Source organism: Pinus tabuliformis, chromosome 5_1, assembly GCF_031772625.1.
Source record: "Pinus tabuliformis cultivar Carrire ecotype Pingquan chromosome 5_1, CPIR1, whole genome shotgun sequence".
Lineage (NCBI taxonomy): Eukaryota > Viridiplantae > Streptophyta > Pinopsida > Pinales > Pinaceae > Pinus > Pinus tabuliformis.
This window is the reverse complement of record NC_142305.1, coordinates 666,393,216-666,411,189: the sequence shown is the minus strand read 5'-3', so window position 1 is coordinate 666,411,189 and position 17,974 is coordinate 666,393,216. Positions and strand designations below refer to the sequence as shown.

General features: G+C 39.6%; 1 protein-coding gene across 2 annotated transcripts in view; it reads left to right on the top strand.

Moving 5' to 3' along the window:
- LOC149166739 (uncharacterized) overlaps nucleotides 1-17,974 on the top strand; it is a 332,498-nt gene that overhangs the window by 247,528 nt on the left and 66,996 nt on the right. For both annotated transcript variants that reach the window (XM_089432744.1, XM_089432745.1), the window contains 4 exons: nucleotides 7,416-7,761; nucleotides 7,875-8,100; nucleotides 8,409-8,552; nucleotides 8,679-9,068. In XM_089432744.1, coding sequence (XP_089288870.1) covers nucleotides 7,467-7,761; nucleotides 7,875-8,100; nucleotides 8,409-8,552; nucleotides 8,679-9,068 — 1,055 coding nt within the window. In that variant the 5' untranslated portion in view covers nucleotides 7,416-7,466. The remainder of the gene's footprint in view (nucleotides 1-7,415; nucleotides 7,762-7,874; nucleotides 8,101-8,408; nucleotides 8,553-8,678; nucleotides 9,069-17,974) is intronic.

Here is a 17,974-nt window from a genome sequence, read left to right as displayed (position 1 = left end):
TGTGTTCTTTCATGATCGTATCCCTTTGTTACTGTTGTTGCTGCGTGGAGGAACCCTTCGTGGGGGTCATGGATGTGGCGATGATCTTCCTCTTACTTTGGGAGCGAACCAGACAAAAAATAAATTTCCTAATCTGTGAGATGAGCTTGCTGCCTTTCTTAGTAGCGATCAAAGAGGTGGTGGTAGGTGGGGCTACCTCCGGTATCCTGTATAATGAATTATCCAAAAAAATAATAATAGCACAAGGCCTTGACTCATACACAGCATGTCGCCTCCACAAGTATCGCTGGCCTAATAATACATCACAAACATTCAGAGGTGTAACATCACACAATACCTCGTCTTTGAAGGGTTTGATGCTGTATGGAAGGCGACATTGCTGGTGAACTCAGAGATGTCGTTCTTGGTGAAGCGACTTGATACTGTACGACTGCAAGTGTGGTGTAGTGGGTAGGCCCAACCGCTTCACGAACTCTGTTGAAATGAGGTTCTTTTGGCTCCCACTATCAACAATGAATTGCAGCAGCGAACCCTTCACCCACATCTGTGAGTGGAAAAGACGCTCCCCCTCCTCTGGATCTTCGGGCTCAATCTTTTGGATCTTGGCAGTGGCAACAGTGGCGCTGGGCTCCGCATCATTGATCTGCTTCCCTTTGCCGTTCCCCTTGTCGGGTTTTGACTCAAGGTCGGAACATGCATCTGATGCTGAAGCCTTCAACTCGACCACCAGTGACTGCTTGGTCCGACTCCGACACTCACTTGTGCTGTGAGTGGGGCTCTTATGGAACTCACACCACTTTCCTGTGTCCTTCGACTTCGTGGTGTTGTTCTTTTCTTGCGGCTTCGATGGGTTGTCTTGGGTCACCCCGCCTTGGCTTTGTCCTTTGGTCTTCAGATTTGCAAATCCAAAGTCTCGCTTCTTTTGTTTGAACTTCTGCTCGATTTTGACAACGTATTGATACGTTGTGCCGAGCGAGGAGATGTTCAAGAACTCCATCTCTTCTTGGATGTATCTGTGTAGGTAGCCGCAGTATTTGAGTACCAAATGTAGCTTAGAGTCCTTGATACCCAACTGTGTGCGAAGGGTATGAAAAATGTTTGTGAACTCTGGCACATCTTGGTCCCTTCCTTGCCGCAGCGTGGTCCACTTTATGTATTTGTCCTCATAGCTTTTGACAGGGTAGTACTGCTCCTTGATGGCATTCCGGAATGAATTCCAAGTGGGTGCGACCGAAAATAGTGAGCCCGTACTTTCATCCTTCTGCTCGCAGTAGGTTTCCCATTGGTCCTTGACGTGGGGGACTGCTTTGAGAAGAGTGAAAATAATCTTTTCCCAACTGGAAAAATCATGAACAAAAAAATAACCCTCTAGCAGATTTAACCATTTATCTAGGGCATCTGCTTCTATTGACCCTCGAAGATGGGGATTTCAAAATTAACTTGTACCTTAAATGGTGTGGCGTTTCCAGAGTAGCTGTTGGAAGTCGATGTGTTGCCCCTGGGTAGCCGCTGAAGGATCTGGGCAACGCTGTCCATCATCGTGTTCCTTTGTCGCTCGAGGGCTTCTTAGAGCAAAATTTTGATAGGATCTGCTGCCCCCTCGTCTTTCTTTTCATCCGCCATGGGAGGTCGTCGGGATTTGCAAGGTTGGTCTTGCAATGGTTCAACCAGTTCAAGCCCTAACTCCTTATATCCTGACCTCGTTGGGGACATGCAAAGAAAAACAAAGAAAAAATAGACCACTCTGATACCATTGATCTGGATTTAAATGGGAATGCAACAAATTACAGAGATAACCATAAACATAGAGATGCAACGGAAATAATACTTCATTTCATTAATGTAAAATACTGAAATACGCTTACAAACAGAAACAAAAATAAATCATCTAGGGTGATGGTAGCTTATCTCTGAGAAGAGATGTGGCAGCTACATGTCTCTGAACTGTGTTACAATGAGGCTCGAAGGCCTATTTATTGTTGAGAAACAATGGAAAACCCTTAACAGCCCAAAACCTAACCCTAGAAGATGAAACACCAAATTGTGGACCCCGTTTTGGGTAAGTTGGTACATCAACTTCCCGGGGTCGTAACTTTGGCACCCGATCTTCGTTTGATGCATACAATAGCTCGTTAGAAAGATCTATCTGAGTACTACAACTTTGGGAAGAGCAACATTGGTCCATGGACGCATGTTGCTCCTAGATTTCCCAAAAAACATCGTTTAGGGCCTCAAAACGGCTCCGGAAGTTTAGGACCCGAAAAACTGCTAAAAATAGTAAATTGTGCTACAATTATGGAAACTGAAAAAAATGAAAGAGACAGTTGTGGGGGTCCAAGTGGGATAGGTGGGTGGCCACCAACATCCACCTGGATCAGAAATCATGAAATATCAATATGTTGTTTGTTTCATTCTTCTCTTAAGGTAGGAGGTATATTTTTGTCAGACTTGTCTATGGTGTACTATAATGTACCACTATTTTTTTTTGTTTTTTCTTGTAGAAATCAAAATTCTCGTTAAGGAATTTCTTCAAACAATTAATGTACCAAAGTAATTTGACCCTCTTCAAATCAGTGTATTTGTCCTGGTAAATAAGAGAAGAATGAAACCACGAACTCAACAACCCATATATGCTATTCAACCCTTCCTCAATGATAATGGAACTTTGCTGTTGTAGTGGAGGAATCAATCTGCAACGAAGATCATCCTGCCTCTTCTCAAGTTCTAGAAATCAATGCAACTCGGCCTCAAGCACTAGATGATTCAACCTACTATGGAATAATTTCATCCTCTTGAGAAAATGAAACGAACTCAAGCAAATGCCTTTGTATATTGTCACTAATTCGACCCTCACTAGCAAAAGAATGCAGCGTCAAATCTAGGAGTGAAATTCGACCCTCATAGAGCAAATCCGGCCTTATATTTTCTTATGCAAATTGGATTTCTGGTGCTGAATAATTTGGCCTAAACGAAGGATTAATTTAACCTCTTTGGGAAAAGATAACTTGACATCTTGGTGTGATGATTTGGCCTTCAAATAGGATGATGATCTACTCTCCACAATGATAAATATCCTGCAAGCACAATCTGAAGTTGACCACTTGAAAGAATGACAATGATTGAAACAACTCGACCTTATTAGAGAAAGGTCTCCTCCTGCAATTTAATAATAAATTCGCTCCAATCCACCTGCAACAAAATTAGCAATTAGATTTGGACAATATATGGAATCCCAACTAGAGTGGCAAAAGTGTCCACCAAAATTGGATGGCTAGCTAGGATGGCACCGAAACTACTGTGAGGATCTCACTGGAAACCCTTGAGCTGAAACTCACTTGAGCTCCAATCCAATGATGATGAGAATTCACAAGATAGAATGATGAGGAATGGCTTCCTCTTTCTCTTTTTATAAGACTTTGTGGAACCTTCTCCATCCTTCTAGAACTTCTTCTTTTATTATTTTATTGGTGAGCCACTTATTTTTTTAAGTGACTTTTGCCCCTTTTTATTAATAATTTTTTACCCCTTTTTTATTAATACTAATAATATCAAAATTGGGACAAATATCCCTTGGTATCCTTGATAATTTTCCCCTCTCTAGCTTAAAGGAGACAGTTAGATGAGAGGAAATAATAGCTCCGTGCTCAAGAAATGGGGGACATCACATGTACTTTTTTGACCTTTTGTTAGAGTATTTGTTTGATTTTTATGGCGTTGTAAAATATTGCTTGTTGAACTTGTTCTTTTGTTCAAACAATTTTGCTGCCTGCCTGACATTCTCAATTGTTTTAGGCTTCCATAGCTTTATTTCACTACAGATATAATCTTTTAGTCCATAGATGTACATTTTTAGCAACTGTTCATCTGAGAGTCCATTTTGTCTAGTTTCCAAAACATCCCATTCATGTGTGTAGTTGTTTACGTTTCCCTTTTGTTTGAGATGTACAAATTTGTTGTACAAATCATATTCTTCATCATGAAACCTTTTTAATAATGTTGTCATGAAACTTTGCCAATGAAAGGAATGAACGCCACACTTCTTGGTCCACCATTGAAACCAATCATAAGCTTCCCCTTCTAAGTTGTTGGAAGCTGTCCTTATTTTTTCTCTCACCCAACGAAGGGTTTGATTCGAAAATTCCTTGCATCTTGTTGACCTAGACGACTGCTCTTCGGTGGTCCTTTCCATCATATTTTGGTAATTCCCATTTAATTCTTTCATTATTTCGGTTTGACACTTTAGCATGATACTTGTTGCTTGAAAACACTATTTCAACTGTTTATTCTTGTTTGTGGTGTTGATTTTTCAAGTGCAATAGATACAAGTACTAATTTCTGAAAATTGATAATTACTTCCAATGATGTAGATATAATTTTAGCTCTTCCAATTTATCATTAAGCAATTATACTTCAGAAATTCAACCATAAAAATAGTAGGACAATAGAGATCACAATGCACAAAGATAACACAAAATTTACCCTAGGAAAACCCACTTGGTGGAAAAGCCCAACAACCTTTTCCTTAGAGAAATTCTTTAGTTCAACAAGAGATACATCTAATTCTTCTAAGCAAGTACAAGGTCAAACTGACCAACAATATTACTATGGTCAAACTTAGTCAAACTTCCCTTATGTCAAGTCACAAAGATTCCCAATCAACTCAACCGAGCTTGATCTGCCTAGGCTGAAATTCGGCCTCTCAGAAATTGCCCAGAAATTCAGCCCTGCTGTCTAGAAACTCACATGTGCAAAGCTACAAGAGGAGAGAGAAATCACATGTGTGAAGTCAAAAAGATAGAGAGAAAGATGCTTGAGATGATTTCGTCCTTCTTCATCCTTCTTATCCTTCTTCTCCTTCGCTTGGATGCCCAAAAGATATCTTATTGTATATGAGATCGACTTGTGTTTCAATGAGGAGGTCGAGTAGAGTATATATAGAGATCTGGCTGGCCGAATGGGTGTCTCTCTGCTTGTGGCTGACTTGACTTGACCTTATTTGGAGTCAAAAATTCAAATTTGAAAAGTGATTTTTTTTTGTTTTGAAACCGACATGAAGAACATGTCTTATATTTGTTATTACATATACATCAAGGGCTAAAATATTTATTATGAAGATAGACCATAGCTACAATATTCAACACTTGGTTGCTTGTATTTTGTGATTGTAGGCTTGGTATTGGCCCTTGATGGGTTAAGAGTTGCGTTGTTAATGCATCGACCTTCTCAATAAGCTGGTTAATTTGTTCATTATGGTAGTTAAGTATCTTGGTAGCTTTGTCCTTGTTGTCGTTCCTCATTCTTACAACAGTTTTCGATCGCTCTTCAGATTCTGCAAATTGACTGTCTCTTCTCTCTATTAATCGGTTGATCCTCTCAATCAATTCTGTATGCTTCTTTTCAACATTGTCGAGATGATGGCGTATGCTATTGAGCTCATCTTTGCGTTGATTGACTTCGGCATGTAGCTCGTCGCTATTCACCATTTAGGTCTTTTTATTCTTGGCGGGGCCCACTTCCTTTCTCTTTCTCTCTCTGATTTTAATTAATTTATATATATATATATATATATTAAGTTAATAACTAATAACTAATAATTAATAACTATAATTAATAAATATAAATAATAAATATAACTATAACTATCAATGAACTAAATATTAAAGTAAATTAAATATATCCTATACTATATTAAATATATTTATATTAAAAACTAACTATATTAACAAAAACTAACTATTAAAATCTTAAATATATACTATACTTTATTAAATATATTTATATAAAAAACTAACTATATTAATAAAAAATAACTATTAAAATCTACCTACAGTTGTGCCCCCCTATTTGTTGATGTCAGTGGGGGAACAAGGGAAATGGCAGCATTGGTTGAACACAAGTACGGAGAATACTAAACAACACAACCACAAAACGAGAGACAGTGAGTGATGGCACAAGACATGGTGGTGTGGGGAATGCAGACGACACAACAAATGACGCGGGGAAAATAGACATAGTAGTGGACAAGATGTGAAAATAAGTTGGATGCGGGGGGACGTGGAACAAGTGGCATAAGATAGTGTGGTGTGGGGAATGCGAACGACGCGGGGACAATAGACATAACAATGGACACGATGTGGAAATAGGTTGGACGTGGGGACACGAAACAATCGCTCTGATGTGACGACTTTGATATCACTGTAACAACACACACACACATATATATTATTAATGAATATTGAAATAGATGATGATTTACAATGAGTGCCCCCTGTATAAATACTAGGTGGGTGCCTGGTTTACATGAAGAGGCATGTCCTTTCAAGTAGGACATGTCCATATATTTTCCTAACTAATTATGTTTGTTACACAATTAAAAGTGGTCTATCATCCAATTCAACCTGTGATCCATACTGGAATGCCCTTAAACATTAAATGAAAGCATTTGATTACAAAAATGGTTAATGTACCTTACGACAGACACCCACCTTCATCTGATGAGTAAGGTAGATGTCATAAAGCACTGACTGGAGCATGGATGGAGCGCCTTAGAGGCTAGCTATTTGTTGATCATTGTAGGGAATCGGGATATTGACTGGCAAGCTGATTACGATAGGAGAACTTTTTTCTCCTTGGGATTATCACTTGAGTGGGTAACAAGGACAGACCATTTCTAAGGAGAAGGCAATATTATGAACATAAACATAGAAAAAAATATAATAAATAATAATAATTAATTAATTAATGAAGAGACACATGAAAGGACATGTCTGAATGAAAAGACGTGACTTCTTATGAAAGGGCACTTTTGCGTAGTATATATATGGGGCCCTCATTTGTAATCATATCATATCATTTTTACTCATACATTGTATATATTTACTATCCTTATGGATATCTTTGTGTTCTGAATATTTTGGATATTTTATTCATGAATGAGATTTGGTTGTCACCTGGTCTGGTTCTGATGACATTGGTTTGAATGCAGGTGGGTCTGTTGCCAACTAGCTATTGTTCTTTTTGGTCTTCTGTATATCATATTCTATTTTTTTTTGCTCAGTATGGTGATAAAATGATATTTGTATTCAAAATATCTATTCATAAATGTTTATTAAACATTACAAGAAAGTTAAGTTGCAGGAACGTGCATGAACTATTTGGGAAACAAATGACTACTAAGGAGTGTGATTTCATGCAATATGTCAGGTGCCGAGTCATTGATAATTTAAAAAGAAAAGAAAAGAAGCCTATGTATCTATGGATGGATTTTTTGCATTTAAAATATCAGTATTAGAATGTGAAAGTCTAGAAATTTTGAAAGCTAAAAGAACAGCATTAATAAGATGTTATTTGAATTTTAAACTCGAATATCATAAATTGATTCTTTTTCTTTGACCACTTACTTTTTGACATTCCAGAAGAAAAATGCCAAAATACTTGATGCAATTGTGCAAGGAAAGGGAAATTCGATGCACTTTTTCCCACATGTTGTTCCTAATGAACCTACATGGAATGAAGCTCAGCAGTCTGGGTCATCCCCTTCTGCACACCCAACGGATGCAACACCAGCAAATTCCTTGTTTGATATTTCTCCATCTGCACCAATGCAGCCTCAACTAGAGAATTTTCCTTCTCATACTCTGTCTTCTGAGTCCAAGCATTTGAAACATTCAACAAGCAGAAGGCGGCGAATTGGGGGCCCCTGCAATTCATCACTTAAGTTGGCCCTCCAAAATAGCTATGCAAGGAATTCAAAAAAGACAGGTAAAGTCAAATCTCGAATATGTTACGATGTGTCTTTTGTTTCAGACCAGTCTTCTAATCCAAAAAACTATTGTATGATTCATATCCTCTTTGATATGATCTGTTGTTCTCAGAGAAGAAAGATGGATTTATCACAACTCCAAATTTTAGTGAGAGTCAAGTAGCAGGTCCAATGAAGGCTTCCAATTCAACTGGATACAGTTCTGAGTGTGAAAGTGTTCCTGAAAATCTAGATTCAGCAAGAGAGAAGAGCAAGTATCGTGATATAGACACAGATATACTAGCAAAGATAGAAGCAGGAGGAGAAAATAGGAGCTTGAAGACAGATTTATGGGCTAGGTGATTGTAGTGACAGTACACTATTTCACTAATCTTGTTTATCAATTTTATTCCATTTAACATGTTTGTTGGCTTGTTTGTTCCAATAGTCATTTTTTTCTTGCATGTTCCATCTCTTACTTTCACGGTGGATGTGTGGTTCTTACGTTATTTTTGTCTGTTGTTTGTTGAGAGAGATTGGCTATTCATATTTTTAAGATATATTTTTTTTTGGGTGCAAGGTAAGTTTATTTCTGGTTAGAGGACAACTTCAGAAGCTAAGCTTTGTTCATTTTCATTAATCAATATCTTTCATTCTGGATGTTTAGGCGACATTATCTAGAATGGCGAAAGTTTGAAGGTTTACCTCAGATTGACATTGAGGAGCTTCCTTTGCCTGAATTTGCTGAAAGCTTGGTCAAATTCTTTTGCATGGTAAAAAAGCGCAATGGTGATCTCTTCCCATCGGACAGGTAAGGTAGAGGGTGTAATAGGTTTGTCAAATTTTTAATGGTGTAGAGCCAATGTAGACAATCTCATTTTTATTTTAGCTTGTCCAAGAGGCTGAGTGTGATGAATCATTAATTTTTGATGTGCAGTCTGAAAGCAATGTTCAGGGCCTTCACACGGATTCTGCAGCTTCATTATAAAAGATTAGCTGTACTTGGCAGCTACAATGATCCAATTGTGGATGCAAGCAAAGATGCTCTTTTCGAGAAGGCTCGTCTTGCATGTATAGAGGCAATGAAGCACAGTCTAGCTCATGGTGCTAATCAGAAGAGGAAGAGGACTGTTGAAGATCATTGCCTTCCTGAGGAAGAGATACTACAGCATCCAGATAATCAGTCATCAACACCTCAAGGGTTATCCAGACGAATTTGTTATTATGCTATTCATAAGTTCAACATAAATGGAGATATGGAACTTTATAACACCACAGATGTTGAATTCCAGAGGATTCTTAATGAGGAGGGCAAAGTCTTTTGGCAGTAAGATGACCATTACTTATGTTTTCAGATAACATTTAGTATCTTTCTTTTTAAAGCCTCAAATCATTATTGCAATTTGAAACTGAAGTAGTTGCTCAGATACTTGCAGGACTGCTAGTCAGAAGCTAGTGCTTTAGGGTCCCATATGAACACTAATTAACATGAGATATTACAATGCTGATTACATATAAATTTAAAGATGCAGAGAATTTTGTATTTATCAATGTGATCGACGGAGTCAGGATTTTTGGCAGCTTATTTTCTGTGAAAGGGAAAGCTATAGTGGGTCCCATGAGAATTTTTATGTTTTGTTGTTTCTTGTTTGCTGCTGCTTCTAGAAAGCCACCAAAGAGGGCCATGAACTCACCATTACAATTTCATAATCCCATATGCTTGGCCCTTGGTTATGCATATGTAAAATGGTTCTTGAGAACACATTAGTTGGGGGCTATATCTGTAAAATATATTCATTTGGCAGAGAGATTTCCTTCCATATAATGCCAATTAGCTTGAGCCTTGAATAAGTGCCTTTCAAACGCTTTTCTATGGTCCATATTGTCTTTTCTTCTGCACTGATTTATGATTTTGACTTCCCTCTAAGTTTCCCTTCGTATGAGTTCTTTAAAATCATAGCACTTGACTGTATGTTGCTTTGTCTGGTCACTTATCATATGGTCATTAGTATAAAGGTTGAGCGGCTCTGAAATTTCTCAATGTAAGGGTCAGTGCATGAATATTCTAATCTATTTAGAGTTGGTTCATATTGTGTCGGCTATAATCTTATTCATCATTGCAGTTTACTAATGGGAAGTCTAGGATGAAAATCCTGCTATGCCATTTGGAATATTTCCTGCTAGCTAGCATTCTTTGGGGTTCTTTTTATGAACTCTTGGAGGCATTAACTTTTGGAATTGTATTCCTCATTTCATCATGAGCACGTTAGTCCAGGACGACAGAATTTTATGCATATTATTCAAATATAAAAATTAAATATTTATAGTTCAGTAAATTATCTATTATAGTACATCTGTTTAACTGGCTTGTATGTGGCAAAGAGGAGGTGTAACTGCAAAAAATATAATTTTTCAAAATAGTAGTTACAAATTGAGTTTCAATTCCGTGCAGTGAACCTATCCCTCTTGAAGTCTGCTGCCATTCAGGAAGTGGATAAGATCACTTTTCTATTTTTGAAATGGAGTAAGACATTCTCATCTCTCTGAGCGAGTTCAGCCTCCTTAGTGAAATCACTGTCCTTCTTCATGCTGCTCCTCTATTCAAACATAATATTTCTATTTGAGCTTGTTACCTCAAAATCTAGCAGGTATTGTATGGGGTAACCTACAAGGCAAAAACTAGACCAAGGGACAACAATAAGGTGTGGCCCACTGTCACCGCAACCACTACCTCCTGCTCTCTAGGGAGGCTTCATTTTAGATAGGTCACCTAAGGATATATCAAATTCAAGGATCAAGGTGACAAAGAAGGCTAATAGAGGACAACTCTTTCTAAGAACAAGGCTCAGCAAGTGTAAAAGGGGAATTTGCATCCTCTAATAAGGCCTATTTAGGGCGCAAATGATCTAGGGATTGAGATATGTCAAGCAAAATGGATCAACCTAGAATCAATTGAACAAGAAAAGGCTTCCACACAATGAATATTAGCAACCAAATGGAACAAGAAGCCTTCAACAAGGCCCAAGTTGAAGCCTAGAGAAAAACTAGAGTTTATCTAGGGCGAGATCAAACTACGACAAAGGATTTTGCTTTGAAGTGGATGGATTGGCCACTAAAAGAGGCTGATTTTGAGGCAACCAACACTCCTCTCATTGTAATGCATAGGACCAAGATCCTTCATCTCAAATTCAGAAATCAGCTCCCTCTTACACTGGACCAGTGTTACTTGGGAGCGGGAGCGGGAGCGGGGAGCGGGAGCGGAAGCGGGAGCGGGAGCGACCATTTTCAGAAGCTCCCGGTTTGGGAGCGAATCCCGGAGCGATTTTTTAAAAATATATATATTTTTTATATTTTTTAATTTTTGATACATATATGTCAACAAAAACATGTAGAATGATGAAATAGACATAAAAAACATAAAAAAACATAAATTGATCATTGAACCATATCACATCAATCATCTAGAAATTATAATCGTCATCAACCTTAGTAAAATAATAAATTAAAATAACATTCAATTCAATAACATTTATCATCATTGATCACCAAAGTAACAAGTTGTACTTGTAAGCCAAGTTTAACCATTACAAGAAGTAATATCGAAGATATTTCTAAGTCCTAACTTCTAACTGTTAACATGATATGAAATGTTAAAAATTTATAAAATGAAACATGAATAATGAGATGAAATGAAACAACTTTAGTCTTTCACAAAGCATCATATTCATAATTCACAATCATTACCAATGAGTTATAATTGCCAAGGCCCAACTTCAAACTTCAAATTTTCATTGTCACAGTGATATAATGTTTACAAAAAATATCATAATGTCATAATGATATGAAAGAGTCAAGAGTCAAGAGTCAAGGACTCAAAACTCAACACTGAACAGTTATGAAAACTAAAGTGACAAGTCTAATAGAAACTAAAAAAGACAAGTAAACTGTAAATCTACAAGTGGCCCTTGCCACGAGAGTCTCCAGGAGTATAAGTAGGTCTTGGCGGTCTTCTAGGAGTCTCCCGCCCAGACCGACGACCAGAACTAGAGCCTCCACGCGAGGGTGTCGATGGAGGTGGCGACAGCAATGGAACAAGACTCGGGCCCCGAGAACTGCTACTGGATGGTGGAGGTGGAGGTGGCATGGCTGCTGCAGCTGCTTCAGCTTCATCTCGTACAAGCTCATCTTCTAGTTCTTCCATATGTACAATGCCATCCTCTAAATTGTCGTCCTCAGGGTGATTGTCCCAAATTTTATATGTGGGATCTTCATTAGCCCGATCACAGTAATGGCTCAACAACCTCAAATTGTAGTGCACATAAACCAAGCTTTCTGCTCGGTTTTCGTTGAGCCTGTTTCTTTTCACATTATGTATATAACTGTAGGTGCTCCAACACCTCTCTGCAGAAGAAGAATTTACAACCTGTGCAAGAACTTTCAATGCCAATTTTCGCAAAAGTCCGTCGCCGCCATATGTTTCCCACCATGTGAGAGAATCAAATTTATCTTTGTCGTCCATTGCATGGAAGTTACCATACAAACCACTGCCAGTGAAGTATCTGCCTATTTCAAGGCGCACAGCTGCACATTCCTCCCTGTCAGGCACCAACTTTTCTAATGCATCCAGATATCCTTTAGTTACCTCTCGATCTAAATGGGGTTTGGTCCTAACACCACCCCCTGCTGCAGGTTTGCCCAACCAAGAATCTGAGTAGTATTTTGGCGTAAGGATATACGCCAAGCAATGTAGTGGAAGGTTAAGCTTTTTCCACCGTTCACACACACAATCGTGAATCAGATTGTACAAGTCGGGATCTCTGTTATTAACAATGTCTTTTATTTCCCCCAACATGGTATCCATTTGCTCATACACCTCGCCAATCACTGGTTTGTCTGTATCTGCAAACCGAATCATGTTATAAATTGGCTTGGTGAAATCCAATACCTGTCTCACAGCTGTCCAAAACTGCCCATCAAGAGCGGCCTCCTCCACCGTTTCAAAACCTGCAATGTCAGCTACATTTGTAGCCCTTTCCTTTAACACCTGCCAATTTGGACTTGATACCATGCTAGCTAAACCCTCTCTTACCTTCAAAAGGCGCCTGAAGGTGAGGTAATAGCTACCAAATCTAGTCCTCGCAATCTTCAGCAACTCCAATCTCGAGTGACTGCGGAAAAGGCCATGGGTATTGCTATGATTTGTAATAAATTTTATCATTTTTTTTCCTCTCTTGTACAAATCCCCAATCCATTGGTATTGTTCATTTTTGTTTTTGACAATATCATGCAACAGAAGGTTCAATGTGTGAACCAAACATCCAGACCAAAATATGTTCGGGTATCTATCCTCAATAATTGCTCCCGCTGCCTTACAATTAGGAGCATTATCAGTGATGACTTGGATGACATTGTATGGGCCAATACGCTCAATTGTTTCAAGCAATGCTTCTGCAATGTTGATAGCGGTCTTGAACTTGTCTGAGTAATCATGTGCAGCTAGAAAAATGGGACCACTTCGGGACACAGCAAGAACACTTATCAATGGCTTGCCTTTTACATTTGTCCATCCATCAGATACAATGGACACCCCATTGTCAGTCCAAGAACTTGTCATTTTATTCAAAGAATGTGATATTTTTGCTTTTTCATGATCAAGGCCAACTGTTCTTGCCTTGTCATACCCAGGGCTCTTGTATCCTTTAGGGGCATCATTTATGGCAGAAACCATTTCGTGCCAATAAGGTGAGCGTAGAACATTGAATGGTATCCCATTTGCATAGAGGAACCTGTAAATTTTTGAATCCACATCATTCCTACACCCCTCATCAAGGAAATCTGATATGGTTCTACGGCGTAAAGATGATGACCCTGAGCCTCCATGTCCATATCCACTGCCTTGGGAGGATGCTGAAGGAGTTCTTTGTGAGCTTGGTTCAAAGAAACCCCTTGATCTTTTTGCTTTGTATTGGGCGTCCTCCTCTTCCTTTATGTATTTGGCTCTATCAACTGTTGACACCGCGTCACAAGTTCTGATTCCTATTTGTTTCTCTCCATCCCATGCCCTTTTCCCGCAAAGGTGTCTTCTCAAACGGGTGTATGAGCCTGTGAAATCAGTGTTGCAATGGGGGCAATGAAATTTAGTGGTTCCACCCCCTCTCCCTGTTTCAGGCCTCTGAACATATTTCCACAATGGAGTTTGGTCTTGTTTAGTTTTTTGACCCTCATGTTCACCCTCCACATCCTCCTCACTGGGGTTTTCACCTATTTGACTTCCTCCGGCTTCTTCATCCACCTCTTCAGTTTCAGGCCCCCTCCGTTTCCTACTCTCCACCACCATAATAACCAGAAAGGGGACCAGGAAGAGGAAAATGCCAATAAAAATGCTCAGGTCCATCGTGTTTGATGTTTGTAGGGTTTGAGTCTTTAATCTGCAAATTAATTTAGTTTATTGGGATTAATTCATTTAATTTATTAATTTAATTTAAATTAATGATCTTTAAACTCAAACAGGTAAATGAAACTAACAAAATTAACTACCTAACCAGCTAAACTAACTAAATGATTAAGTTACTTACATCTGCAAGCTTGCTCCTCGCTCCTTGGCACTTGCTCCTCGCTCCTCAGCTCTGGCTCCTTGCTCCTCAGCTCTTGCTCCTTGCTCCTTTGCTCTCAAACTCAAGCTCAATCTCATTGAAATGATTTTGTTTTGGCCCATTGGGCTTATAAATCCAAAAAAATTAGTTTAATTTTTTGTTTTTTTCGGGTCCGCGGATTTTTTTTCCGCCGAATCGCTCCCGGAAATTTAAAATTCGCTCCCGGAGCGTTTTTTAATGCCCGGGAGCGATCAGGGAGCGATCGCTCCCCGATCGCTCCCGGGCATTAAAAAGCGCTCCGGGAGCGCGGGAGCGATCGCTCCCTGAAGCGCTACCTCACAGACCAGGGAGCGCAAATTTTTTTACGGGAGCGCGCTCCCCAAATCGCTCCCGACCCGCTCCCGAGCCGCTCCCGCCCGGAGCGCGCTTCGGGAGCGGGTTCGTAGGGGGGGGGGCGCTCCCCCGCATCACTGCACTGGACAATGAGAACTTCAACCCCTGTCAGAAACAAATCATCTACATATAGCAGCAAAATCAAGGGCTCACCTTCAACAACTTTGAAGTACAAATTCGGATCAACATCGCTCTTTTTGAAACCAAGGCTCAACAAATAGCTATCAATGCGAGAGTACCATGCACAAGGAGCCTGCTTAAGCCCATACAAGGCTTTCTTCAATTTGCAAACATGTGTCTCTCTATCATGAATCTCAAAGCCTTGACATTGCTCAATATAAACTTATTCTTCAATGACTCCATTCAGAAAGGCAGTATTGACATCCATTTGATGCAATTTCCAACCTGTAATAGAAGCAAGAGCAATGACAAATCTAATAGAAGCATACTTGGCAATGAGAGAAAATGTGTCTTCATAATCCTCTCCCTCTTTTTGGGAGAATCCTCAGTCCACAAATCTTGCTTTGTACTTCTCAACACTTCCATTAGCAACATGCTTGATTTTGTAGATCCATTTGGAAGACACAACAAATTTCCCTTCAAGTCTTGGCATGATTTCCCAAACATCATTCTTCAATATAGACTGGTACTCTTCAATCATAACATCTTTCCAAACTTGATGCTCAGTTGCTTCTTCATAGGTGGATGGCTTGGACTCAATGATCTTACACATCATTGCTGCATAACTTGAATACTTCTTTAGCCTCTTGCCTTCCCAGAAGGTTCCATGAGAAGAAACATGTCATTCAACTTCCTTTAATGTTCTTTCAACTCAGGCAGGTCTCTTTCTAGTTTTATGTACAATGATTCTTGGTGAGTCAACAAATTCATGTGGATCATCAACTTCTTCACGAGGATCTTGTTCCATAGGTTCAGGTTCTTTGGATTTTGATTCCACATTCTTTGGAGCCACCTGCATCTCATCATCAGAGTCCAAGTGTGATCCTTTGGACTTCTAGAAAGAAACATCCTCATCAAAAATAACATCCCTGCAAGTTTCAATAGAACTTTGTCCTGTTACATAGACCTTCCTTTGAATTTTCACTGTAGCCAACAAAGGTTCCCTTCTTCCCGGAAGGTTCCAACTTCGTCCTTTTCTCCTTGGGCACATGAACATAAATAGGACAACCAAAGATTCTTAAATGTTCAACATTGGGTCTCTCACTTGTGAAGACTTCTTCAAGAATCTTGTAATCCAATATTCAATGTGGGCATCTATTTGAACATAAACAACTGTCCTTGAAGCTTCTCCCCATAGAAACATTGACAACTCTTGATCATGAAGCGTGGCCTTCGCAACTTCCATAATAGTCCTATTCTTCCTTTCAACAATTCCATTTTGTTAAGGATAGTAGGGAACTATAAACTCCCTCTTAATTCTAGCATCCCTCCAGAAAGTGATCAATTCCTTGAATACATACTCTCCTCCATTCTCAGACCTTAAAGTCTTGATCCTTCTTCCTGTAGCATTTTCAACTTGTGGTTTGTATTCTTGAAAATTTTCAAAGACTTTATCCTTGTATCTCAAGAAATAAATCCATGTTTTACGAGAGTAATCATCAATGAAAGTGACATAGTACAAATGACCACCCAAGGATTTGTCAGACATAGGCCCACAAACATCAGAATGCACAAGATCCAAGATTCCTTTGGATCTACTATCACTGCTAGTACATCTTCCTTCAACATTTTTCCCAAGAGCACTTTGTGTTGATTTTTGAGTAGCTTGGGAGGTACTCCAAGCCCTAGGGTTTGGGGATTGGAGGGCAAAGCACCACAAGGGTCACTTGTGGGCTTGGAACCCAAGCGTGGGGTTTTGCACCCATCGAGATTTGGGCCAAAACATGAAGAATTTGAGCTTAATAAATGTGAGGTGATACAGCTTGGCATGCCGATTCCAACGCTCCAAACATCACTGAAATCAGAGCTCTAGAAACGAAGATATGAATTTTTGAAGGTGACAATTAATTATGGACAGTCAAGTCATGTAGGCTTGGTCCAAGAGACATGTCTCTTCATCAATTCGTGGAGCCCTTGTTTATGTGTATATATATAAGGTGAATTGGAAGTTATTTCTCCTGCAAAAGTGCAACGTACAAGGAGAAAACAAACTCGTTGGAGAGGAGAAATCTCGGAACTAGCTGCAACAAAGGAGGAAGGGACAACGTGGGAGTTTTAGGGCTGTTGGAGCCTCTTTGTAGCTGCGTGGAGGGCTGTTCTATGCCACATCCAGGCTGAGTTTGTTGAAGGGTGCACGTAGGTTTGTTCGGGGCAGAAACAAGGCAATGAAGGGGTGTTTCGTGAGGGCTGAAAGTGGAAACGCAATGCTGTGGTAGGTAGCAGGATTAGCCATCACAAAAAAGGGCAATGTAGTGGTGTTAGGGGCTGTAAAGTGCCTAGAACAACAACACGGTTGGAGAGGAGTCTTCCTTTCCTAGGTTGTAGATTTTTGGAGGGATGTCTATGGACTGTTGAGTGGGTTGAAGGGCTGATGCAACATGATCACTTGCCCTAACTAGAACAGTCAAAGGACAACAGGAACAATAGGCTTGGAGGGCAACATTAGATGTGTGTTGGGTCATAGTTTGTGACCGATTTGGATCAGTTTACATTGCAACCTGTAGGTGCCATTTAGAGGAATTTCCGTGTAGGTGAAAAGTCCATCCTAGGAGTAGAATCTACAGTTAAGTTTGGGCATCAATGGTCTCATGGAGGGCAGCGTGTTGATAGCCCAAAGTGGCCCTAGACGAGCTATCTTGAAGTGACGAAAAGGAGCTGAAGGTTGGGTGAAGTTTGGTGCCAAAGTGCAACACCTTGATGGAATAAGGTGACTGCTAGCCTGGCAGATTGAAGCTCGGGATTAGGCCTACCCAGAGAGCAGATTGGATCAGCCTGTGTACATGCTACAAAAGTGACTTGCAGCGATGTTAGGTGGCAGCCCTCCTAGAGTCTCGATGTGTTGTCCCTTGAAGGACTAAGGGGTAGCTAGTGAGCAGTACGGGTGTGAAGGACCGACAGGACAAGATACGACTTCGAAGCTGCAATGAAGTTTGTCATTTATCTTGTATACCATAGAATGTTGTATTATTCAGATTTAGTTTAATATAATGAATATTGGGTTGTACATTATTGTACAATATTTGTTAAAATTGTGTATACTTGTGTACATGTGGTTTACTGCTTTATA